At 39.4% G+C, this 26,386-nt stretch overlaps 1 protein-coding gene across 1 annotated transcript; it reads left to right on the forward strand.

Moving 5' to 3' along the window:
* Window positions 1–657: 657 nt before the first annotated feature.
* LOC124289152 (UBX domain-containing protein 7-like) lies at window positions 658–26,127 on the forward strand. Its single transcript, XM_046725756.1, has 12 exons — window positions 658–740; window positions 12,906–13,095; window positions 14,204–14,268; window positions 14,881–14,949; window positions 15,294–15,433; window positions 16,393–16,539; window positions 17,627–17,717; window positions 19,918–19,974; window positions 21,226–21,299; window positions 22,670–23,123; window positions 24,455–24,534; window positions 25,390–26,127. The coding sequence occupies exons 1-12, from the start codon at window positions 674–676 to the stop codon at window positions 25,546–25,548; spliced, it is 1,593 nt and encodes a 530-aa protein (XP_046581712.1). The 5' UTR covers window positions 658–673; the 3' UTR covers window positions 25,549–26,127.
* Window positions 26,128–26,386: the final 259 nt, after the last annotated feature.

Raw genomic sequence — 26,386 nt, forward strand, 5'->3', positions numbered from 1 at the left:
ATTGTCTGGTCCAGACTCGATTATTCACAGAACGCCGCCATGCATGTAGCTGAAATATTGCTGTTGCTGGGTGAACAACAAGCAAACAACTAAAATAAAATATATTATTTTGTACTTTGGTAGGAATTTATTCTTAGAACTATTACTTTTCTATTTTTCATTCATTATACATTTTTGTCTTTCATTCAATTTATCCTCGTCATCAGTAGTGTGTGTTTTCATTAGAATGTACTTACCACTGGTTGGTGATATTCAACAGAGATATTAGTCTTTGTAATTTTAGTCTGTCATACAGACCCTGAAACAAATATATACAAGAAAGCCCATGCAAGTCTAGAATAAGTGGCAAGTCTAGATTTCCACAGGTTCAATGACGAAAGTCTCAGGGCTCCTTTTCATTATATTTTATTTTGTTTATCATGAATTTGTTTGTCATGAAATATCCAATGCCCTATCATTTCTGTAAAATATGTTCATTTCAGAGACTAATTGTTGGTCTATTGCACTCTCAACATCTCTAATTAACCGCTTTGTCATTGCGCTCAGGTTGTCACGTGCCAGATACTAAGGGAATTAACTCTGTGTAAAGTATGCATTTCGAACACACTTGTGCAATCTTTCTAATGCAGACCTCGGGCTGTCGGAACTCACCGAAGAGCTCCGACTGAGCAAAATGGCGGAATCCAGGGAAGAAAACATTGTTGACGACGCGAAGATAGAACAGTTTTGTGCAGTGACAGGTGTGTAACTTATATGTGTTTCACAATTGAAATAAACATTCGCACTGATACTTTACCATGACATATGACATCACAAAACTGTCATATAGTTTTCTGGGTAACGTTGATTGTTTAGTCTTCAAAGTACGGATCATATCATGCTTGTTCAGTTAGCGAAATGTCAATACATAGCATCACTGTGGCTTCATGTTTGAGGATATTGCTTTTGGACTTAATCTAAAACTTGACATGAAAAGTTAGAAATATGTTTTGTAGTGAATTGGGGTATGGTTTCAGTGCTGATTAAAGGGCCACTGATCCAGAGCGATTAATGTTTCTCGCCAACAGTCTAATATTACGAAATCTAGCTGCAAATTGGTCAGCCCCTGCTCCCTCGACCGTGACCGACACGGGGACTGGGCTACTGTCCACCTTGACAGAATTTCTTCAACCTAATCAGTTAGGAAGGGTGGATGTCTTGTCTGATTGTAATAAAGTATCCCAGCAGTGTAGGCTTTTTAAGATTTTCAAATGTTTTGATGGTATAGTGACTGATCTAATTTGATCCTATTTCTGTGTTTTTTTACCTCAATATTTAATCATGTAAAATTATGATGTCTATTACGTATGCTATGATATGAAAAACACACATTTGATTTATTTGAATCCATAGACTATTCAATCCCACTAAGTACAGAGCAAATGCTTATATATATTTCGGCCTACCTTTAGAATACAGCACCACAAACTTTAAAAATACGTCATAATACCCTTTTCAGTTTGAGGCATATCGGCTCATTCCATGCCACACGTTAATTTGTAGTTTAGGGAATGGGACGAGTGTGCCAAATGGCATCGGATCCATTCGGCAATTGTCCGTAGAATAAAATCACGAGACACCAAGTCTACCCGTAACCTTCGTAATTGTCCGTGACCTATTCCACTCTTTCCGTTCATTTCCGTGACGTCACAGGAATGACTCGATACATTTGCACAGTGTGCAACAGTGTGGACGTAGCTCAGTCGGTTAGCTGTCGGGCTAACAATCCGAAGGTCGCGGGTTCGTGTCCGACGGGTTCTCACAAACTGGTTGCTTGTCTTAATGACACGTGACCTACGGCAGGGATCGTCCTCACGAGAAGTTTTGGTGCTGTATTCTAAAGGTGCTCCAATCAAACTTGCATGCAATACAGCGATTACTACTCTCTTGCTGTAACCCTTGTTTGGTGGTAAACCTACACATGTTATTTGTCATTCACTTGATGGTCAGTTAATGAATTTATAACAGGTGTAATTAGTGATAACACCACTCAGATTACGCGACAAAGATTCCCATTTGGCATTTCTTGTGTCTGGAGTAAATACTCATCGTTATAAATTGAGGTCTAATGTGGCAAATGTATTACATCTTATGTAATATGCGCATGGAAGTGCAGTAAGAGGAATTATCAGCTGAGTTACAAAACAAACATCGATCAAAGGATTAACCGATAACACGCACATTAATTAATTGCTTTTATCCTGCACAGCGGGTTTGTCAAAAGGTAGTGTTTATGTATGTAGATTTACTAATCTATACTGAATACACCCTGTCGTAAAGTGCCTGTGTAAAAACAACGCCCTTCCTTCAAAGGATTAACCGCCAATACATTGATTGATTGCTCATTATTGGCTAACTAAATTACTTTTTTAAAGAATGGAGGACATCATGCAATTAGTTGCCAGGTGTGCTATCTGGGTGACCAATGGGACTATACACCAATGTGGAAAACCTGAAACGATAGATCACTTTTTCGCATATTATTAGACTGTTGAAAGACACATGACATGGAACAGGATACTTGTCAGCTGCAGATAAATGGCATCTCATTCCTTTATGTGGATATTGATGGATACATTCCCTGAACAAGGTAATGGCCTGATATTGTTGCTACAACTTTAGTCTGTTTTAATTTTAATATTTGCATTTTGTTTTTATTTATTTGTTATGGCATTCAACAGAATCATTGTTTTCGCCGTGAAGTGTAATGAGACAGACAACATACACTAGGTCGCACTCAGGGTGTGTGTGTGAAATATAATACACGTTGGCAATCTATAAATGTCTAGATATTACAGTCACGTATAAATTCACTAAGTATAAGCAGATCGTGTGCATTTTATTAAGTTTCAAGATGCATACAAATATGATAGTAAACTAATTAGGATTATAAGACAAAGTATAAAGACGTACATTGACTTTGTTATTTCAGTCCTAACATTTTTTATAACACTGGCAGATGGTTAAACTTAAAATGTTTTCATTTTGTTATGAAAATAATGCCATTTAATACAACATTCAGATGAACTAGTAGTGAACCCAAGCTCACTACTCTCCCCAAGACTCCCCATGTACTTAGTTAGCCTTACTTTAAAAAACAATGCTATTATATCAGGCTTCTCACCAAATTCAAGATCAAACTATTTCTTGAACAAAATTCTACATCCATTTACGTTAACATTTTTATAAAGTCAACATTACTATGAAATCAAAATTTTACATCAAAATCAGCATTTTTATCAAGGTGAATATTTTTTTATAAGAAACCAAATTATTCATCAAAGTCTACATAATTTTACAACAAAATCAACATAAGATTATCGAGTAAAAATATTTCATCTTTGTTGATCAGTCTATACTTATGCTATCAATTGCGCATGAGGGTGGCGCAGCAGAGGTAACGAACCAGTCATGAAGTCTGGGATATCATTTGGGTAGTCATTGGAGAAAAACAATAACAAAAGCAACAACAAGTCCACGGAAAGTGCTCTGGATCAGTGGCCCTTTAACACGTACCATTATCTTGAAAGTGAAAGTGAATAAAAATAAAAACTGTTCAAACAATATCATTCATATACAACCCTAAATACAATGTTCTAACAAGTTCTCAAGTCAAATAACAACAGCGTTAATTATCTTCAGTTGTATTTTCAAAACTCCTAAAGAGCTGTTTATGGTATTTAGAAGTGATACACAGTAATGGTAAAATGTATGGTCAACTACTGTAATGTGTGAAACATGAGTATATTCTTACTGATTCATTAGGTGAATGAAACCAGGGTAGCAGACTAGGGCTTCAACGAGTCCATTTTTCTGGACACTCAAGTACTCGAGGGGTGAGACTCGACTCGGACCTGAGTACTCGAAATTCATACCTTTTAAGCAAGCGATAGCGTAAATTGCATGACGTGTTCCGATCACACAAGTGAACACTTACTTCTTTCCGACTTCATATCGCCATGTGACTAACATTTCCTATTGGTCAGAATCAGTATTTGGATGTTTACTTGACAAATGTTTTTTTCTTCTTGTACTGCCTGCAAAACGCAGTGATATACCGCACAGGCAGCATTTGGTTATTTTGCTCTTTTCACTATCCAGATCAAGATACGCCCATACATTTGATTTTTTATCTTTCTCCATGTCTATCAATTGTCAAGATAGTTACCTAATCATTTTAAGAAGTGAAATCTCAAACGATCTTTAATATTTACTCTCATCTGCAACTAATACCATACAGCCACACCGTGTGAGGAGTAAACTATTTAATCTAGGTGTTAATAAAAACATTATCAGATGGGTTAAAGAATTCAGGGTACATAGAACTCAGTATGTCAGTGTCAATGGCTATCAATCTTCTTTGCTCTCAACCTCTACTGGAGATTCACATGGCTGTGTTCCTTCATCCGTACTCTTTGTTTTGTATACCAATGACTGTTACTTGTCAATATATGACTTGTTCACTGTGAAATTTGCAGATGACGCCACTGTTACTGGCCTAATTTCTGATTCTGAACATTATTATCATCAAGGCATTGACAAAACCGTAATGACAGTTTTTTATCAAACCTTTATTCAAAGTGTGTTGACCTACAATTTCCTATGTTGTTATGGGGATCTGTCTCATCGCAACAAAACAAACTTTCAAAATTGTTAATACTGCTTGCAAAATTTATGGGTTGTCTTTTCGAAAGTATACTCCCTTTATCTATGAGCCACATTGTCAAAAAGGCAGCTAAAATTAGATTTGATAGTTGATATATTTGATCTCACCATTTTGAACTAATTCCTTCTGGACGCTGCTGTCGATTACCTTCCCTCAAAACAGAGCTCGACAGTCTTTCATACCATCAAGTATTCGTGAATGCAACAAATATTTTGAATCACCATCATGTGATTAGAACTAGAATTATTCAGCCTCTTTACCATGTGGTTATTTGAATTATATCATGTCAGTTTTATTTGTAAATAACATTCGTTTTGAGCATGTAATTATTGTGTATATTTTTGTGAACTGTGTATATATTCATTTTGAGACAGTTTGGATGTATAAGAATTTCCTCCGGGATAATAAAGTTATATCTTATCTTAATATTAGACGTTAACGTCCGCTCATACTTAGCACATGGCAGACAGTCTGTCAACGTCAAATAATCAGAGTTATCTCCCCTTTTCGAGTCCTCGAGTCCTTGAAGATGGACTCGAGTCCAGCTAGACCCGACTCGTCCTCGAGTACTCGAGTACCCGTGGAAGCCCTATAGCAGACAGTTATATATGAAAAATTGTGAAAACGACAAAAGTGATAGATAACAAAGCCAGACTCTTAACAAGAGGTGCCAGTATTTAAATGACGCTGATAATCTTCAGTTGTCTTTTCAATCTCCTGTAGGGACGAGCTGAAGTGTACCAGGGTAAGTGACTGCCATTTACCAAGAGTTTGCTACAAAATTTGGGAATTATTTTACTAGAGCTGTGTAAAAACCAATTTAGATGCAAGTATAAAACATTAATCATGTGATGTATGCACCTAAGTTGCTTGCAGCTATATTTTTATTCAGAAATCAGAAGAAATGCATGCACATCCATTAGGAAATAAGGTCATTAGCACTTTATGGTGTAATCTTTGTGTTTTACTGCTATTTAAAAAAAAATGTCATGTGACTGACTACAAGTTGTGGTAATTCAGTCAGTACCCAGGTCCTGCTCAGGATCTGCGCATCTGAGTTATCTCTCCCAGTCCTAATTTGAGAGCCATGACAGGTCCCATAGACAACTAAAATCAGCACTGACTGAGTGTCCTGGTTTAATGCTGCTGGACTAAAGACTGGCTGTAAGTAAAATAAACCAAAAAGGTGACTATGTCGACAAGGAAGAAGAAAAATTTGCTTGTGACATGCACAGTGATGCAAAACAGGGATATAACTTGTCGAGACAAACTCAGAGGCTGACATTTGGCCCCTGTCCCAAATGTCAGTTAACATTGGCATAAATAGAGCTATTAATAGAGCTATAATTAATGTTATGGGTTTGTACATCATGTAGATACTGTAGAGCTGACTTGTGTTTGGCTGGTACACAACCAGACTCTTTGTGCTCAGTTTGACATCGCTGTAGTGGTGATTGGTAAAAACATTTCATCATGTTTACTTATCATGCTTATAGAAATATGGGTCAGATTTTTTTAAAACAAATCCTGATTTAGATGTACATGTGCATTATGGAAGCAAGAAAAGTTAATGAAATGTTTAATGTAAACTCATTTGCATACCCCAGGACTCACAATGCAAAAATATTTAAGTTGCGTTAACAATTTTTAGGCGTACAGACCTATAGCCCAAGAGATATAGAGTATGGGTTAGTGTAGGTTTACCCAAATACAAGTCCTTGAGATATAGAGGATGGTTTGCAAGTCCTTGAGATATAGAGGATGGTTTGCAAGTCCTTGAGATATAGAGGATGGTTTGCAAGTCCTTGAGATATAGCAAGTCCTTGAGATATAGAGGATGGTTTGCAAGTCCTTGAGATATAGAGGATGGTTTGCAAGTCCTTGAGATATAGAGGATGGTTTGAGATATAGAGGATGGTTTTAAAAGTCCTTGAGATATAGAGGATGGTTTTTGCAAGTCCTTGAGATAGAGAGGATTGGGAGAGTCCTTGAGATTAGAGGATAGTCCTTGAGATATAGAGGAGATATAGAGGATGGTTTGCAAGTCCTTGAGATAAGAGGATGGTTTTGCAAGAGAGATATAGAGGATGGTTTTGCAAGTCCTTGCAAGTCCTTGAGATATAGAGGATGGTTTGCAAGTCCTTGAGATATAGAGAGGATGGTTTGCAAGTCCTTGAGATATAGAGGATGGTTTGCAAGTCCTTGAGATATGAGTCCTTGAGATATAGGAGGATGGTTGAGATATACAGAGGATGGTTTGCAAGTCCTTGAGATATAGAGGATGGTTTGCAAGTCCTTGAGATATAGAGGATGGTTTGCAAGTCCTTGAGATATAGAGGATGGTTTGCAAGTCCTTGAGATATAGAGGATGGTTTGCAAGTCCTTGAGATATAGAGGATGGTTTGCAAGTCCTTGAGATATAGAGGATGGTTTGCAAGTCCTTGAGATATAGAGGATGGTTTGCAAGTCCTTGAGATATAGAGGATGGTTTGCAAGTCCTTGAGATATAGAGGATGGTTTGCAAGTCCTTGAGATATAGCAAGTCCTTGAGGATGGTTTGCTTGAGATATAGAGGATGGTTTGCAAGTCCTTGAGATATAGAGGATGGTTTGCAAGTCCTTGAGATATAGAGGATGGTTTGCAAGTCCTTGAGATATAGAGGATGGATTGCAAGTCCTTGAGATGTAGAGGATGGTTTGCAAGTCCTTGAGATATAGTGGATGGTTTGCAAGTCCTTGAGATATAGAGGATGGTTTGCAAGTCCTTGAGATACAGAGGATGGTTTGCGAGTCCTTGAGATATAGTGGATGGTTTGCAAGTCCTTGAGATATAGAGGATGGTTTGCAATGTATACCAGAAGAAAAATCACAATGTGTGTACATCACATCTACCTATCATTGTTACTGAAAGAGTCTGTTGACACACCACATACACATCTATATGAATTTTCCTCTTTAGAAACTAGTCTTAGCAATCCAGGCTTGTCATCAGAGATTACATATGGGATCACCTGGTCAGAATCACAGATTTTAGTGATGTCGTATTCTATCATCCAAATCATGTAGATTAATGCTAATGATGTCAGTCACTAGATTGCATTATCCTGATGTGAAGAGTACAGGCCGCTGTCAGATATCTGTAATATTGCTGAACGAAGCATTCCATCTACATATGTACATTAGGGGTGAAACGGTATACCGCGGTATTAGTAGAACCTCAGTATTTGCCTTCGGTTCGGTATACCGTAATGCAATCCTAAAAGTCAGTGTTTTCATGCCGTCGTTTTCTTAACCTTTATAAACTGTTTCTAAAATGTGTAGAACTTGAATCTTTTTGTCAAAATCTGTGCGTTTCTTTTCTTTTCTGCATTATGATGATATCTCATATACCGAACCGAACCGGAACGAAGGCCTTGTACCACAATACGTACCGTACCATGGTATTGGTATGTGCGTATCGTTTCACCCCTCATGTACATACTATTCCAAAGAAATTAAGCAACAATGTATTAGTGACATGTCATGCCAGAAGTTTTTTAAGTTCTTCTGAGCAGCATATTTTTTAATTTTTTGGTCAATATTTTATTCATTTCAGTGGCGCATATACAAAAGTATATAAGTATGATTTGATGGAGTAACAGTGTTGGGATAACAAGCAATATAGACTAGCATGACATATATAGAGAATACTACACAGGGTCTCATTACATACGAATTATACGAAACGAGTGTCCTTCCTATGGTATCTGACCGAGCGAAAGCGAGGTCAGATAACATAGGAAGATCACAGTTTCAGATAATTCGTGATGTAATGAGACCGAAAGTGTGGTATTTTATTTATTACCCACGTCTTACATGCATTTAAATTGACAAAATAACATATTTTTGTTATGTTTTGGTTTCAAACCGAAACCGGTTTCATAAAGAGGTTATGGAAGAGTTTTGTACTGTAGTACAATATTTGCATGACGTCACACTAATGACGCCACTGCCATGGTAACCGACGCCACGATGCATGTCATGTAATTTCAGGTCAAGTCGATTCTGACACAGGTCAACGCTGATCACGACACTTTTCGTGTGACGCGTACAAAATTAATATGCAACTACCCATACGTTGACCACGTGGGTAATAAACAGTAAGTAGTGCATAGTACACTTACTGGTGTTGGGAATTGGTTAAAATATCATAATTGATGATCGGTTCATTACAACCAATCAATCATCGAAAATAATTGGTTTGCGCCATTTATCAAATTTTCCTGTTATGTTTGTTAATGGACAAACATTTTGGGGATTTTTTTCAAATTATACAAAATACATTTGCAAATTTCACATCTATAAAGGATTAATAGTATGTTAGGAACATAAATTTCCTAGAGTCATTAAGATAAATTCAATCATGACTTGGAGCGAACTTTTAGTGTTTATGAATCGTAAATTTTATGACACAGATAAACCCAACCTTGTGAATATTATTGTTAATGCAGACATGTGTTCCATTTGTTTGTGTTCGATTATGAGAAACACGATTGATTGCTTGATCGTTTAGTCACTGCGACCAATCTTCGATTCTTTCAATTAATCGGACCACCACTAACACTTACAAGGGAAAGTGTATTCAGGCTACATGTTTTTTTTATGGTAAATGTAATACAATGGAATATCAATGTTGGCATAGCAAACATTACCGTTTAGCATAACCGATACAGTAAGTAGTGCATAATACACTTATAAGAGAAAGTATAGTCAGGCTAAGGATATTATTTCATTTCCTTGGGCCATTACCTTCTGTTGTGAATATGGTACAATGAAATAACAATGTTGGCATAGCAAACAGTATAGTCTAGCTTAACAGATACATATTTTTCCAGTGTTCAATGTGATATAATGAAATAAAAACATTGGCATAGCAAACAATATAGTCTAGTATAACAAGTACAATAGATAGTGCATAATACACTTATAAGAGAAAGTATAGTCAGGCTATGGATATATATACTAGCCACATAAAGAAACTGTGCATTGTCAAAATATTATCCCAGTTGATAAGTACGATAACAATGTCAAAGGTACATATAAACTTTAATGGAGGGATCATGAGACCATAACAAGTCGGGAGAATTTCAATTGAAAAGTCAATCACAATGACGTCACGAGTCCACAAGCGGGACAGGGGTCAAACGACCATGTCACAAGCTCAATAACGGGTATGTCCACCATCGGCATTGAGAAGGCAGCAGTGCATCGAATGATGCATAGAGCCTATCAAGCGTGCAAGGAAGGGCTTGTGGGATGTCACGCCAGATTCTCTCATGTTCTGTTGGAAAGTCAAGGACGTTATCTGGCGGATGAGGAAGATGGCGTAGGCGATCGATCCATCTTGTCCCAAACATGCTCTATCGGGAAGAGATCCGTGAATTTGCAGGCCAAGGCAGTAAGTCAACGTTGTGGTGTTGCAAGAAATCCATAGCAACCCTTGCCGTATGAGGGTGGGTATTGTCCTATTGGAATCTTAACCCAGGGCCATGATGCTGCAGAAAAGGAATTGCCACAGGTTGAAGAATCTGATCCCTGTAGCCCACACCAGTTAAGTTGCCCTGAACAATCACCAAAGGAGTTCTTTGGCGTGCTGTAATTCCACTCCAAATCATCACGGAACCACCACCAAAGCGATTCCTCTCCAAGACACAGGCCTGTGCATAACGTTCTCCCACGGTCTATAGGCACGTTAACGTCCATCACTATGGGAAATGTTAAACATGGCTCATCTGTAAAAACAACATTTCTCCACCAAAACAAGGGTCTGGACATGATTTGGACACCACATTCGCGAGCTTGTCGATGGCGTCAGGATACCGTATGGCGGGACATCGTGGTCTGATCCCTGATCCTGTCTTGTCGAACTGTGTTGGGGTGGATACGGCGCGTGTCCTGGGATGGTTCGGGCAGTCATCACTGCAGTCTGATCGCAGATGGGTCCTGTCCTGTCCTGTCATTTGTTGTCCTGGACGCCCAGAAGCGTGGCGATCGACCAGTGCAGAAATGCTGTTCGGTGGCAGTGGAAATGTGCAGCCACTTGTCGTTGAGACATTCCCCCACGGACAATCCCAATGGCCTCATGACGTTGTGCAGACATGAGCCTTGGCATGCTACGCGTTTCAATAGCAAGGGCAGGGGTTGAGCTTTCCAAAGTGACAGTATTGTGTGGCATTCATTTGCTCTGTTCTCTTTCCCGGAATGCACGTGCAACAACGTATTGCATGTCTCAAGGACGAACCCACTGACGCCACGGAACGTGGCACGTGCATGCATGTTGGATACATGTCACTAATCTCTGAGTTTAAATCCTTATGTGACTACACAGGTTTGATACATTTAGATTTTAAATTTTTGTATGCACAGTTTCTTTATGTGCCTAGTATATTCATATTATAATTTTAATTCCTAGGGCCATTTCCCTTGGAACTTTGCCATGTTGTTATTTTTTCTGGCTATATATCTTTCAATTGATATAAGATTATTTAACGAATTTAGAAACTTGTCAAAAGTCAGTTTTCTGTCATTTATACTGGCTAGGTATATGAACCTTTTCCCAGCAAGAATAATATTATTAATAAAAGGATAGCCAGTGTTCATCCCCAACAATATTGCAAAGTCCGTGAATAAGATATTAATATTGACAGTATTTTTAATATATAAACTTAAGTCGTTCCAGAATGTCTGAACAATATCACATAAAGCATACACATGTACAATGTTTTCAGATTCTTTTTTACAAAATGTACAGCAGTCATTATCTAATGTTTTCATCTTTACTAGTTCTTTTCTTGTGTAAATAACTTTGTGAATAAATCTGTACTGAAAGTCCAAGAGTTTAATATTGTTTGTACACTTTCTATAATGTAAGAAAATAGCATCCCAAGGGAAAGTAATATTTGTCAAAACTTCCCATTTTCTGCAAACTTCAGGCAATCTATCTGTTTTGATCAGTTTATCATAAAATATTCTACAACCTTTAGAGGGTGTAAGCAGAGTTAATATCACTTCATTGATACCAAGATTTTGATTTTCAAGTTTATGATTGCTTATTGTGGCTTTCCAAGTAATGGGAATATTACTCAAGACTCTGTTGTAATCTAAAAAAGTACCGTTAACTAAGAATCTATTTTAAATTCATCAAAGGATAATAGCCCATCAGAGTTACATATGTCTTTAATCTCAGTCACACCCTTATTGAACCAATTATGGATAAGAAGAAGGGTTTGCAAAATGATGGTTTAGCCACAACGGTTCATGAAGCATTTTCTGATAATCACATTGGTCAACTCTGAAGGAAGATCTGTACCTCTTTAATGCCTGAAAAACATCTTTCCAATAAAGGTTATCAACTTCCTTAGATTGATCAATATTAGCTCCTAATTGGAGTAATGGTATAATAGGAACATTGCAGGGATTGTTGCAGGTAGCCCTATAGAGACATCTCTTCATTGCTGCTATTTTAAGTGAATCAATGAAAAGTCTGAGCAGCATATTTAGTGAAAATAAATTCCCACTGCTTCACACTTGGGAACAATTTCTGATGCAATCTTATGTATGTTTCATTGTGCTACTTATTGTTCCCCTCACAGTGGCATGTAAGTCCACATTAATCAAAGTATCTAACATCAACTAGTGTTTTAATTGCTCAATTGTAGTTAAACATTTTTAATATTGGTTAGCCTTGCATACAGCCGCAGGTGGCCAAAGTGATCATGTAAATCCTACTGGGGATCATGTAGGAAGCAGAAGCACCGTAAGTCCTGTTGACCTCCAGGAAGGTGGTCTAAGCTTGGTCACTAGTGGTCTTAGCCTAGTTTTGATTCATGCTAGGTAATATGCTGACAAAAGTAATGTTTTTAATATTGAATTGGTTTGTTTTATATCTAAACTTTGATACTGAACATACTGTTTTACTGTCCTTTGTCGACAGACATTTAACTTTTGTCAACTTGTTTTCATCATGATATGGCTGCATTATTGCTGATGTGATGTAAAATTGTACACCCACACTCACTCACTCACTCACTCACTCACTCACTCACTCACTCACTCACTCACTCACTCACTGCTCACTCACTCTCTCTCACTCACTCTCTCACTCACTCACTCACTGTGCTACAGACATGTTAGGTATTTGACATGTTTTGATCTGTTCACAGGGTCGTCAGTTGAGGCTGCCAAAGAGTTGCTGCAAGTATGTTGTGGGAACCTGGAGATGGCGATAGGTATGCACATGGATGGGTCGTGTGAAGCGGCTCCTGCTGCCCCGGCCGCACCCTGCCCTCTCTACCCCGATGACAGTCTCGGTCACAGTTCCACTGCAGGGGCTAGTGCTGATGTCAGCGACAGGTGTGTTCAGCTAGTAACCATTGTAACTCATGGAGAAACTTAGTGTATACAATAACTACACTATTGACATTTTTGTTTTGCCCATGTCTGCTCACATGTGTAATATCTATAACATAGCAAGGATGCATCTCGGTCACAGGATTGTGTGTATAAGCAGTTGTGTCATTACTTCCGCAAAATAAAAGTCATTCCACAAATTTCCATAGAAATACAGCGGAGTTGGTGAGATATAATTTAAACAAAAATAACAATATGAATATCACATTAGTAATTACCATGGCAATTATATATTGAATGTATCTTGAACAAAAATTAATATACAGCAAAAATCGTCATAATACCCAAGGTATCTATGGTCAAAGTCAAACATTACAATTGATTTCTTGAAATTCGCTAGTTTGCCGTGATCACATGACTACCTTGTTCAGAAGTGCTAAAAGATTTGTCATAAACTTGTTAAAAATCATCAAACATGTTGGCACTTGTTCAGATGGTAGGGGCGGTGAGGTAGCCTAGTGGTTAAAGTGTTCACTCATCACGCCGAAGACCGGGTTCCATTCCCCACATGGGTACAATGTGTGAAGCCCATTCAGGGATTTACATGGAGTCCTGTATTTGAGGGTCCCTGGGACTCATACTCTTAATTTTCAGGGGTCCTGGACAACAAAATGGGGCTCCCAGACACTTAAATATTAATATTTATACTGTTATTGTATTGTGTATCATGATCATCACATTGTTACAGTAATTAAATTGCAAACAATACCATAAACCAGCTAGTAGCAAACTCAGTGGTAACGTATTGTCACTTGATTGGTATTTTTACTTGGACTTTTTCTGAATGCCTGTGGACACGCTAATAAATTTTGTTGGGTCCATTGTCAGTTTTTATGGGTGTAGGACGCAGGAATTCACGTCCTGTAGATTAATATAATCTCTGGTTTCCCCTGCCATGATATTGCAGGATTATTGCTAAAAGCAGCGTAAAACGGAAAACTCACACACTCACTCAGACGGGTGTTGGGGCACTTTATGAAGTCAGTGGGTGAGTTGGCCCAGTTTTGTGACAAGCTGGATGCATTCCTTCATTGTGTCTGTATGTTTTCAGTGATGCAGTAAGAGCACCAATACCACAGAGAAGGGAAGTGTTGGTGGAGGAAGCAGCTAATCTAGGTAACCATGGAAACACCATAGCATCAAAACATCTGTCTAAGATCATTGATTGCGTTGTCTTTCTGACTATTGCAACCTTTATTTGAGATATCAAATGGGTTCAATGTGTGAAGCCTATTTCTGGTGTCCCCGGCCGTGATATTGCTAAAGCGGTGTAAAACTTAACTCCCTCACTCACTATCAGCCTCAGTCTTTTCAACTGCCCTCCTGCATCAGGCAGTTAATGAAAGACGTCAGACTTCTGCAAATGAGAATGCCCTAAAAATAGCATTACCGTTATATTAATGGTTACACACTGAAAGTGTATCAATTTATGAAGTAAAAGTACTGTATCAGGATACAATTATCCATAGTATCAGCATATGTATCCAAATGGGACCATATCATCAAGGGTCTGATGTTGGTGACTAATACCCAGCATATTAATAATTTTTCCTTATCCTAACTCATGCTATATGCTAAATTTCCAAATTTTATCATAAAAATGACATTTTTATAAGCATTTGTGAGTAATAAACATTGAGAAATTCAATCTACACGACAAGATTATAGCTATTTCACTTTGGAGATGTGTTCCATACAGAGCAACAAAATCTGGTTTTCTTTCTCAAGGCTTTCGACCAAGACGAAGACAAACAAGATCAGTATTCGATGGTTTTCGAGATTTTCAAGCTGAAGCACGTACGTACAAGCAGCCATTTGATTCCTTTCAGTCAGTCAGTCAGTCAGTCATTGATTGACCCTGCCATATTGCTGCAATATTGCTAAAAGCGGCGAATAACTCACTCACTCACTCACTCTGTGGGTCTATACTATACCCAATTGATTTTTGTACAAGAAGAACTGTCATATTTAACATTTAACTGTCTCTGATTAACACAATAAAGACAAATCTCTTTTTGAATTGGCGGTCTCTACTGTTTTCAAACTGTTGACTTCATATCCAGATGAACCATGGTGCTATATTTTCCATGCCAGCATCGGATTAGACACCAAGGACACTAGAACATATTGTGTATATGCAGGTCAACAAGAGCAGAGACTGACGGGGAACCACAGCAGAAGTGGAGTTGAAGGAGGGGGTGGGGGCGGGAACAAGCAGAGGACGCTCGAGGATCTCTTCAGACCTCCCATTGATCTCACATACAAGGGAACATTCCAGAATGTAAGTAATCACCCCTTGTCGTGCAGTTAACATACACATAATACATCACAGTTTAACACAAAATGATTTGTTTAATAATAATTGGGTCACCGTTTGAGAGACTGGTGATTCTCGCTCATGTAGATGTGTGTGTGTGTTGTTGTTTAACTCCACACCAAGCAATATTCCAGCTATATGACGATTAGTGGTGGTCCGTTTAATTGAAATAATCGAAGATTGGTCGCAGTGACTAAACGACCAAGCAATCGATCATGTTTTCTCATAATCGAACACAAACAATTCTGGAAAACTTTTTGCATTAACAAGATATTTCACAAGTTTGGTTTTGTCTGTTACATTTCATAAGCACTACAAGCTCGTTCCAAGTCATGATTGAATTTATCTTAAAGATTCCAAGAAATTAATGTTTCTAACATACTAGTCATCCTTTAAAGATGTGCAATTTGCAACAAAAAAATCAAAGAAGTACATTTTTTTATTTTTGTTTTTGCGCAAACAAAAATAATCAGGAAAATTTCATAAATGACGCTAGCCAATTATTTTCGATGATTGATCGGTTGTAATGAACCAATCATCAATTATGGGATTTTAACCAATTCCCAACACTAATGATGATGGCTGTATATCATTAAGTCTGGACCAGATAATTGATCAATTTTATGAACAAAGTTCCATGATGCCTGGGGGCGGTGGGGTAGCCTAGTGGTTAAAGCGTTGGCTCGTCACGCCGAAGGCCCGGGTTCAATTCCCCACATGGGCACAATGTGTTAAGCCCATTTCTGGTGTCCCCTGCCGTGATATTGCTGGAATATTACTAAAAGCGGCGTAAAACTAAACTCAGGCAGTCAGTCAATGATGTCTGGTTCTGGTGATATGGCTTACCACAAACCAAGGGAAACAGGGAAGAATTGTTTTTTCCGCTTGTCATGATCTACGATCTACGCCCCTGTGTGTTGCAGGCCCGAGACAACGGAACACGCCAGAACAAGTGGCTGCTAGTCAATGTCCAGAACGTCCAGGAGTTCCCTTGTCAGGTCCTCAACCGGGACATCTGGAGCTGCCCCCACATCAGGAGCCTCATCAAACAACACTTCATATTCTGGCAGGTGAGTGGGCAACTTGTACTTCAACAAGTAAGGATAAGATATATGGATGAACAACTTCTTTATTTACAATGAGGAGTGACGTTTCAGTGTTGATTCTAACTACGTTATGAAGCAAGTGATCACATCTACACCAAAACATCGCTCCTCATTGTAAACAAAGAAGTTGTTCATCAATATAACTTAACCTTACTTAGTAAGGGTATGCACCTCCCAAAGGAAATTGTACTTCACTATCCAACAGATTACTTGCAGACTGCCTCAATGGAAAGACCTAGTTCCCGACTGATAATGTTTTTGCCTGCTTGCTAGAGTAGCTTCCCTTTATAAAAGGGAAGCTACTCTAGTCTATGAGATGTTACATTTGTTGACAAATAACATGGCCTGGTAAATGTTTCAAAACTAGATTACAAAAATGGAGTAAATTATCCCACTCAGCATTAAAATAAAACAAAATATATTTACAGGTCTTACAATCTCTGACAGTTAATTTGTGAAAAGACGTCAAGCCACGGAGCAGACGTGTGGTACTGATATTCCCTCCCTCTTTGCTAAATGTCTTGGCAGTTTATGATATACCTAAAGTTGCTGACACTTGTGAAAGACCTCCATTTCCTTTTCAGTATCTAAGACTTGCAGTTTTAGAATGATAACAGTTATCCTATTACCCTATTTCTCTGACTTGACCTCTGAGAGACACTTGGATGGCCATTCTTGTTTAACAAATGAAAGGAGTAGCCACCCTGTCTTTTGTATTTGCATATTAATGATAGTGATAGTCTGTCATCTTGGATATATTTATTGTGTTACATTTAATTTGGGGTGGTGGTGTGTGTGTGTGTGTGTGTGTGTGTGTGTTTAGCCTAGTGGTTAAGCGTTCGTGGTTTCGCCTTGTCACGTCGAAGACCCGTGTTCGATTGCCCACATGGACACAATGTGTGAAGCCAATTTCTGGTGTCTCCCGCTGTGATATTGCTGGAATATTGCTGAAAGCGGCGTAAAACTTCACTCACTCACTCACTACAATTATGTTGATTGCCTGAAAATTCTTCCCAATATGTCAGACTGCATGGCCAAATTTGTCTTCTAGGTTTACCACGACAGTGAGGAAGGCAAAAAGTACATGCAGTTTTACAAGATAAACGAATGGCCGTATGTGTCCATTGTTGATCCCCGCACAGGTAAGTACATTACTCTATGTGTGTTCAGTGGGGCACAGTGGCCCTTATATCTAAGGTGCTGCAATTTGGTGAGAGTTGTGTCCCTTGGCCATGTGAGATACCTGTGATTGATGGTTTGTATCCCTTGGCCATGTGAGATACCTGTGATTGATTGTTTGTCTCCCTTGGCCATGTGAGATACCTGTGATTGATGGTTTGTATCCCTTGGCCATGTGAGATACCTGTGATTGATTGTTTGTGTCCATGTGAGATACCTGTGATTGATGTGTTTGTCTCCCTTGGCCATGAGATACCTGTGATTGATGGTTTGTGTCCCTTGGCCATGTGAGATACCTGTGATTGATGGTTTGTGTCCCTTGGCCATGTGAGATACCTGTGATTGATGGTTTGTGTCCCTTGGCCATGTGAGATACCTGTGATTGATGGTTTGTGTCCCTTGGCCATGTGAGCCATGTTTGAGATACCTGTGATTGATGGTTTGTATCCCTTGGCCATGAGATACCTGTGAGATACCTGTGATTGATGGTTTGTATCCCTTGGCCATGTGAGAGATAGATACCTGTGATTGATGGTTTGGTCCCTTGGCCATGTGAGATCCCTGTTGATGGTTTGTGTCCCTTAGCCATGTGGAGATATGGATTGATGGTTTGTGTCCCTTGGCCATGTGAGATACCTGTGATTGATGGTTTGTGTCCCTTGGCCATGTGAGATACCTGTGATTGATGGTTTGTGTCCCTTGGCCATGTGAGATGTGGCCATGTGAGATACCTGTGATGATGGTTTGGTCCCTTTGTACCTGTGATTGATGGTTTGTGTCCCTTGGCCCCTTGGCCATGTGAGATACCTGTGATTGATGGTTTGTGTCCCTTGGCCATGTGAGATACCTGTGATTGATGGTTTGTGTCCCTTGGCCATGTGAGAGATACCTGTGATTGATGTTTGTGTCCCTTGGCCATGTGAGATACCTGTGATTGATGGTTTGTGTCCCTTGGCCATGTGAGATACCTGTGATTGATGGTTTGTGTCCCTTTGGCCATGTGAGATACCTGTGATTGATGGTTTGTGTCCCTTGGCCATGTGAGATACCTGTGATTGATGGTTTGTATCCCTTGGCCATGTGAGATACCTGTGATTGATGGTTTGTGTCCCTTGGCCATGTGTGATTGATACCTGTGATTGATGGTTTGTGTCCCTTGGCCATGTGGAGATACCTGTGATTGATTGTTTGTGTCCCTTGGCCATGTGAGATACCTGTGATTGATGGTTTGTGTCCCTTGGCCATGTGAGATACCTGTGATTGATGGTTTGTGTCCCTTGGCCATGTGAGATACCTGTGATTGATGGTTTGTATCCCTTGGCCATGTGAGATACCTGTGATTGATGGTTTGTGTCCCTTGGCCATGTGAGATACCTGTGATTGATGGTTTGTCCCTTGGCCATGTGAGATACCTGTGATTGATGGTTTGTGTCCCTTGGCCATGTGAGATACCTGTGATTGATGGTTTGTATCCTGTTTTCTCGGCTTGTGCTTTCCTCCTGTTTAAGCTGACACCATACCAACAGGAATCTGTTAGAACCACTGACTCACTCAATCCCCAAAATGGCAGGGTTAGAAATTCATATATGTTTCCACAGTAATAGCCTGCTACAGACTTGCCATCTAGCTAATGATCTTAAAGACTTCCTGTTCGAGGTACTGGTAAGGTGGTGCAAGACTGTACAGTTTCAGTGATGAGCTTCTTGAGTAAATAAACATGATCAAAGCATGATACATGCAGGACAGGACAGATATTGCACAAGTTGATGACAGTCTGTTTATACAGACTTGTAAAAACATTTGCTCATTGAGATTTCCTGTCACCCTTTGGGGTCCAGGCTTACTGACATGATCGTCTAAGAGCTGATCAATAAATGTGGTACAATGATTCCCCATCATAGGTGTTTATCTTGTTTGTACGATTGAGGATGACAGCAAATATAATATACACTGTCCTTCGACAGAACCATGCCGAACTAAAGGATGAGACTCTGCATAGAAGGTGTCAATAGCCTCTGTGTAAAACATATGTTATGAACTGCGTACATTGAGGACCAAGCCTCAAGGTTGTGTTGTTTGATATCATGAACAGCTCAGAATTGTGATTGTCATGTGAGATATGTGTTGCATATGTTCTAACAGGTAAATTGTGTAACATTTCAGGAGAGAACCTTGCTGAATGGTCCAAAATAGTATCAGCATCAGCGATGCGCACAATGTGTGAGTAATGGCGTGGTATACATTGTTATGGTTGAACAACAATACAGTTGTGTTGTGTTACTGAGATGATGTGCACAATGTGTGAGTAATGGTGTGGTATACATTGTTATGGTTGAACAACAATACAGTTGTGTTACTGAGATGATGTGCACAGTGAGTGTGTCAGATACCATGTATCATAATCCAAGTTGTTTCAAAACATACCTAATGAGCTCGATTTGTGAAGGACACATTTGTTTAGACTGTTCTCATACTTAGTGTGACCCCCAAAAGAGGTTTCAGCCTTACATGTGGACTACAGATGATGAGATTGAGAATGTGAGGTAACTGTGAGATAAGATCAAAGAATAGTTTGTAAGCAGTCTGAAAACATTTTGTGTGTAGCAAGAATTGCCTGAAGCAATTTGCACAATTTTATGAGGTTCAGAACTGCTTGTGTTGTGACAAGTGACTGTCACATGATAGTCACATGACCATATTCCTAGTTCCAAGATGGGTTGCTGTCATTGTTGTCCAGGGCCCTGTTTCACAAAGCTCTCATAGCGCTGCGACTATCGTAAGTAAATGTTACAGTATGGGAGGTATGCATGCTACAAGGAAAGTTACGAGATCATAGGCTTACGAGAGCTTTGTGAAACGGGGCCCTGTTGGATAGTGAAACTGAGGGAATCCCCATGCTAAGTAGGAATAGTGGAATAGTGGAATAGCGTTATGGTTACAGTGTTAACTCATCACATCAAGTTATGAGTCTTTCACTAGGTTACCATCGATGTGGACCGCCTCCGTGGTATAGTGGTTAGAGCGTCCGCCCGGAGAGAGGAAGGTCGTGGGTTCGATCACCGACTGCGTCATACTAAAAGACGTTAAAATCAGGTTCTTGTTGGTCCCTGCCTGGCGCTCGGCATTAATGGGTACAACAAGGACTGGTAAGCTCGGAGTCAGTATAATGTGTCTGAGTGGGGTATTCATGCTTCACTGCGGCATGGTATCTCAGTGGGCTAGCACTATAAAACCAGCTTCAGTCTGGGCTAGTACAAGCAGCCGCACATACACATGCATGCACGTCATCATATGAGCGAAATATTCTCAAGCACGACGTTAAACCCAACTTCACCTCACCTCACCTCACCTCACCACCTCACCTCACCATCGATGTGTGTGATTGATCTGTGTTACTGGTGTGTCATTGATGATGTGTGTTATCTATTTGTCACTGATGAGAGTCACTGAAGATGTGTTTGTGTTCTTCAGTCAGTGAGTTCCTGCTGAACCACCAAAACCCTGATTCAGCAGACAGCAGTCCACCATCAAAAAGAATGAAAAGAGTAAGTACATCACTTTCAAATACCACCTAAACGACATGGAAAGTCTCGAGCACCCTCTACATTACTCATGGATTTCCTTTGTTGTACTGACCACAAATCCCTGGCAACTAAACCAACCTTGTCTTGTCCATTCACTACCCAATTCTAAGTGTGACTTGATGTATATAAGACCATGAGCTATATGAAGATACTTGGTTGGGACCAGTACTATTGCAATTTATCCTATAACCCTGGGCCCTTATTATTGAAATGTTCGTAGCCCTAAGAATTCTTAACTTTGATCGTAGCCAATGTGTTAAGAATGGGTTTAAGAAGTTTGTAGGGCTACGAATGTTTCGAGAATAGCTAGCCAGCTGTCTATACACATTAGCACAATGTATGGGATGTGATTTAAATGTAAACAATGTAAGTAAAACAAACAGTCAGTTTCAATGAAGAGTTTATTTGGATGAGTGAAAGAGCTGATAACAGGACACAAATGCAAAAACATATGGAGTAGAATATAGAAAAGTTAGACGTCTGAGGATAAACATGATGTAAAACATCTGAAGAAAGTGGTGATAGATACAAGAAGTATGATTCTCAGAATATAACTTAGAGTTGAAAGATCCTGCTGTAAATTGTAATTGCTGGAATATTGCTAAAAGTGGCGTAAAACTAAACTCACTCACTCACTCACTGCAAAGAAATTAGAAAATGTTATTCTTCCAAATCCGCAGGAAGGTAATCTTTCAAGAATCCAAAGCAAAAGTAGATGTCATCAGTTATGTGGCACAGGTGGACTGATGTCGCGTCTGTTTTCTATACAGAGTTACATCCCTTGGGCATGTCTGAAACAGAAGTTGGTGAGGGGGTCCCCTTCTGCACTATTTTCTGTAGATAGCTGTATCATACACAAGTAAACATGTACAGTCCTAGTCAGACAATTTTTAGCCTTATATAAAGCTTATCAGGGGCAGTGGGGTAGTCTAGTGGTTAGAGTGTTTGCTCGTCACGCAGAAGGCCTGAATTCAATTCCCCACATGGGTACAATGTGAATCCCATTTCTGGTGTCCCCTGCTACGATATTGAAATATTGCTAAAATTGGTGTAAAACCCAACTCACTCACTATAAAAATTATCTGTAGATTGGTCTAGGAGCAGGAGGGGAAGTGGGGTAGCCTTATGGTTAAAGCGTTTGCTTGTCACGCCAAAGACTTGGGTTTGATTCCCCACATGGGCACAATGTGTGAATCCTTTTCTGGTGTCCCCCGCTGGAATATTGCTGGAATATTGCTAAAAGCGGCGTAAAACTTAACTCACTCACTCACACACTCTTGGTGCAGGTTACTGAGACACTCATGCAAATTTATGTTGATGTGTTTGATTAGGAACCAAGCATAGTAGATGCCAGTGAAGAGGATCAGTTGAAGGCAGCCATTGAGGCCTCCTTGAAACAAGAGACATCACAGCAGGACGATTCATGTATATTTGTTGACACTGACTCTGAAGCTCAGTCAGATGACATGGAAACTTTCTCAGACTCAAATGAGGAAAGCAGTCGAAGTGAAATGCCAAGCACATCAACGTGCCATAGAAACAATAATTCCAAAGGACACGCCAAAGACTCCGATGTTGTGAATAACGTGAACAGTAAATCCTTGCCTAGCACCAGTGTGGATGGGAATGTGAGGGAAGGCAGTAGTAGGCAGGTGTGTGTAGCTCAACTGGACAACATGGCGGGAAGGGACAGCTCCAAGGGGAAGGAGGGAGATGGGCAGGACAAGAGTGTCAACGGACATGAAGAGTTGGAGGAACCGGAGGAGCAAGATGATGAACCTGAAGGTGGGTAATGAATTTAGACTATGCCATCATCTGTTGTGTAGAAGGTTCAGGTTGATAACTCATTGTAGTATATGCTGTATTCTCACCAGGGAGTTGAGAATGAAATTCGAGTGCAGACTAATCTAAAGTCCATGATAATAATCACTGACTGGCAGTGATGATGTACTTTAACTGTTCATCAGTACTACATATTAAGTCAAATTAATCGGTGAATATGTAGCTAGTTGATAAATAAAGTATCATTTTCTATTTGTATTGAAATATGTATATATATATGTATTGAAATATGTTTAACAGAGTTATGGCCCTTGCTACCAAGTTATGGTTCTTGTTTGATGTTTCAATCAGTGCTCCGCCGCCATATAGCTGGAGTACGGCGTAAAACTAAACCCACTCATTCAATCAGTGCTCCATTCGTCACCACTCGCCCCTTTCTGTAACCGCCAAGAAGACTCGTCCCCCTCTCGATGCTTGTTATGTGCGAAAATACGACAAACCAATCAGAACGCGTGTAATGAATGTGGTGCTTTGATAAAAATAATTCCCAGTACTTAAATCAATGACATTATGTGTTTGTTTAAAAAATCATGAAAAATATATATCTTCGTATTGAAAGTATAAAGAACATATCTAACAGAATTGTGTTGCCTCGTTTGATTGGAATCAAACGTGAATAGAGTTATCGTTCTTGTTTAAAGTAGTTCTGATGTTCATGTGCCAATATGAAATCCTTCCAGAGGGGCACGAGTCGCTATTCGGCTTGTCCTGGAATAACAGTCAGTGCTCATTACTGCCATTTTGTTGGAAATAACCAGATATGAATGCATCAGTAATATCACTACTTTTTCAAGTTTTTAAAACCACCATCTTTTAATATTTTTCATTTTGCTGATAAAGAACATGATGAGAGCAAAGTCCATTTCAAGAATGTAACTTGTTAAAGTTTCTTCACTCCTCAGGCATCTAATGGAGTCTTGAATGTGAATGTTCTGGAATTGTTTTATTATGATCCTTCCAGATGACAAGCCTTGTGTTATCATGATTACCTCTCCATGAACCTTCGCAGTACAACTGGGGCGCTGGGGTTAAAGTGTTCGCTTGTCATGCCGATGACCCGGGTTCGATTCCCCCACATGGGTACAATGTGTGAAACCCATTTCGGGTGTCCCCCGCCGTGATATTGCTGGAATATTGCTAAAAGCGGTGTAAAACCATACTCACTCACTCGCAGTACAACTAGTGCCCATCTTACAGCGTTTCCACAGAAAGCACATATTAAAAACACACAGAATTACAACAATATGTTTAATCAATATATGCCAATATCTCAGGTCCAGAGATGAATCTGTTGATTCGATTCCCAGACGGTGCCAAAGAACATCTTAATCTTCCAAGTACATCTACCATCAAGGTTGGTTCAGTTTTGTCCATCTGAACATAAGTTAAAATGATTAAAATATTTAAATATTGTTGTGTTGTCATGCATCTTCTCCAAGTTGTTGTTTTTATGTATATGTGTAATGGGCATATCAGATTAGAAAAGGTCCCTGGTAACCTACACTGGTCAAAAGTAGCAACCAGAATCTTTGGACGGTCAGCTTGATGACTTTGCTTGTTCCCAGATTACAATCGATCACTGGTTTATGAATACACAATGCCATTTAGAAAGTTGTCAAATGTAGCATATGTTATATTTGGGATTACACTTTCTTAGGTTGGAAACAGTGGTGGCTGAGCTGGTTAGGTGGCTAACTTGTGTGCTGGCAATTAGGTGCCTGACTCTGAGGGTGTGGGTTGAATCCCGGATGGGACTCAACCCAACAAAGTACTAGAATCAGTACTTTACTAAGAAAGTGTAATCCCAAATATAACATATGTTACAGATCACTGGATTGTCTGTTCCAGACTACATTATTCAAAGGCAGCTATCGTTTAGCTGAAACAATACCGAGAGTGTTATTAAACATGTGAAACGGAAAAATATATACAGTGAAGCAACTTTCAGCTTGGAAAACCTTGCCTTTCAGAGGTATATTATAGGGTAGGCTTTGGACTGGTAATCAGAATTTTTATTGAATGGAAGAATTAGCAAGGAGTTTTAGTATGACAGGTATATTCTTAATATTATCGTACATAAACTATTGTGATCGTATGTAAACTTATTAAAGGCAATATTTTATGTGAGGCCATAGGACCCCCTCCGTAATAAGGTAAGTTTACTTCTAAAGGCAGCGTAAAATCATACTCACTCTTTTCTTTATTTCAGACTCTTCTTAAATTTGTTATATCAAAAGGCATAAAGTCTGGTGATTTTGAGCTGGTGACAAACTTTCCACGAAGGCAGCTGCATCTTCTCAGTCCAAACACCAAGTTAAAGGATGCTGGACTCCAAGCCAAAGACACCTTGTTCATACATTGTGTATAAGACCTACATCAGGACTTTTCTCAACATCCCAGTTACTATGGAAACAGTGATCGTGTACATATTCTGATGTTAAAGGCAGCTAGTGCTCACTAACTTCAGGAAACAATGTTAGTTACATTGTGTTTGAACACTGCCAAACAAACATCAGAAGATCCATTATATTAGTTGAACTCAGTCAGATGGGGGCAGCTATTGTTGACAAACATCAAAGCATCAGTCATGTTGTTTACTGACCAACATCGAGACATTCATCATGGTTCACTGACCAACATCCATCAGATTTGCTGGAAAACATCACAACATCCATCGGTTTGCTGACAAACAGTACAACATCCATCGGTTTGCTGGAAAACATCACAACATCCATCGGTTTGCTGACAAACAGTACAACATCCATCGGTTTGCTGGAAAACATCACAACATCCATCGGTTTGCTGACAAACAGTACAACATCCATCGGTTTGCTGGAAAACATCACAACATCCATCGGTTTGCTGACAAACAGTACAACATCCATCGGTTTGCTGGAAAACATCACAACATCCATCGGTTTGCTGACAAACAGTAAAACAGCCATTATGCTAGCACATCTATTGTGTTTGTTATCAAACATCAGAAAATTTGAGTGTGTAGACATACATAGTAATATCCATTGCGTGTGTTGACAAAGGTGAACATCCATCGAGTATGTTAATATGCATCAGAATATCTACTACGTTTGCTGAAACTGCCAGATCAAAGGCAGCTACCCATGGCAAATGTCAGACCTCTCAAGAATCTTCATATTTAAACATCCAGTAACATCTCGACATCTTCTTCATACACGACCAGCAGCTGC

This window comes from Haliotis rubra, unplaced genomic scaffold (assembly GCF_003918875.1).
Source record: "Haliotis rubra isolate DU_JTF1 unplaced genomic scaffold, ASM391887v1 Scf434, whole genome shotgun sequence".
Taxonomy (NCBI): domain Eukaryota; kingdom Metazoa; phylum Mollusca; class Gastropoda; order Lepetellida; family Haliotidae; genus Haliotis; species Haliotis rubra.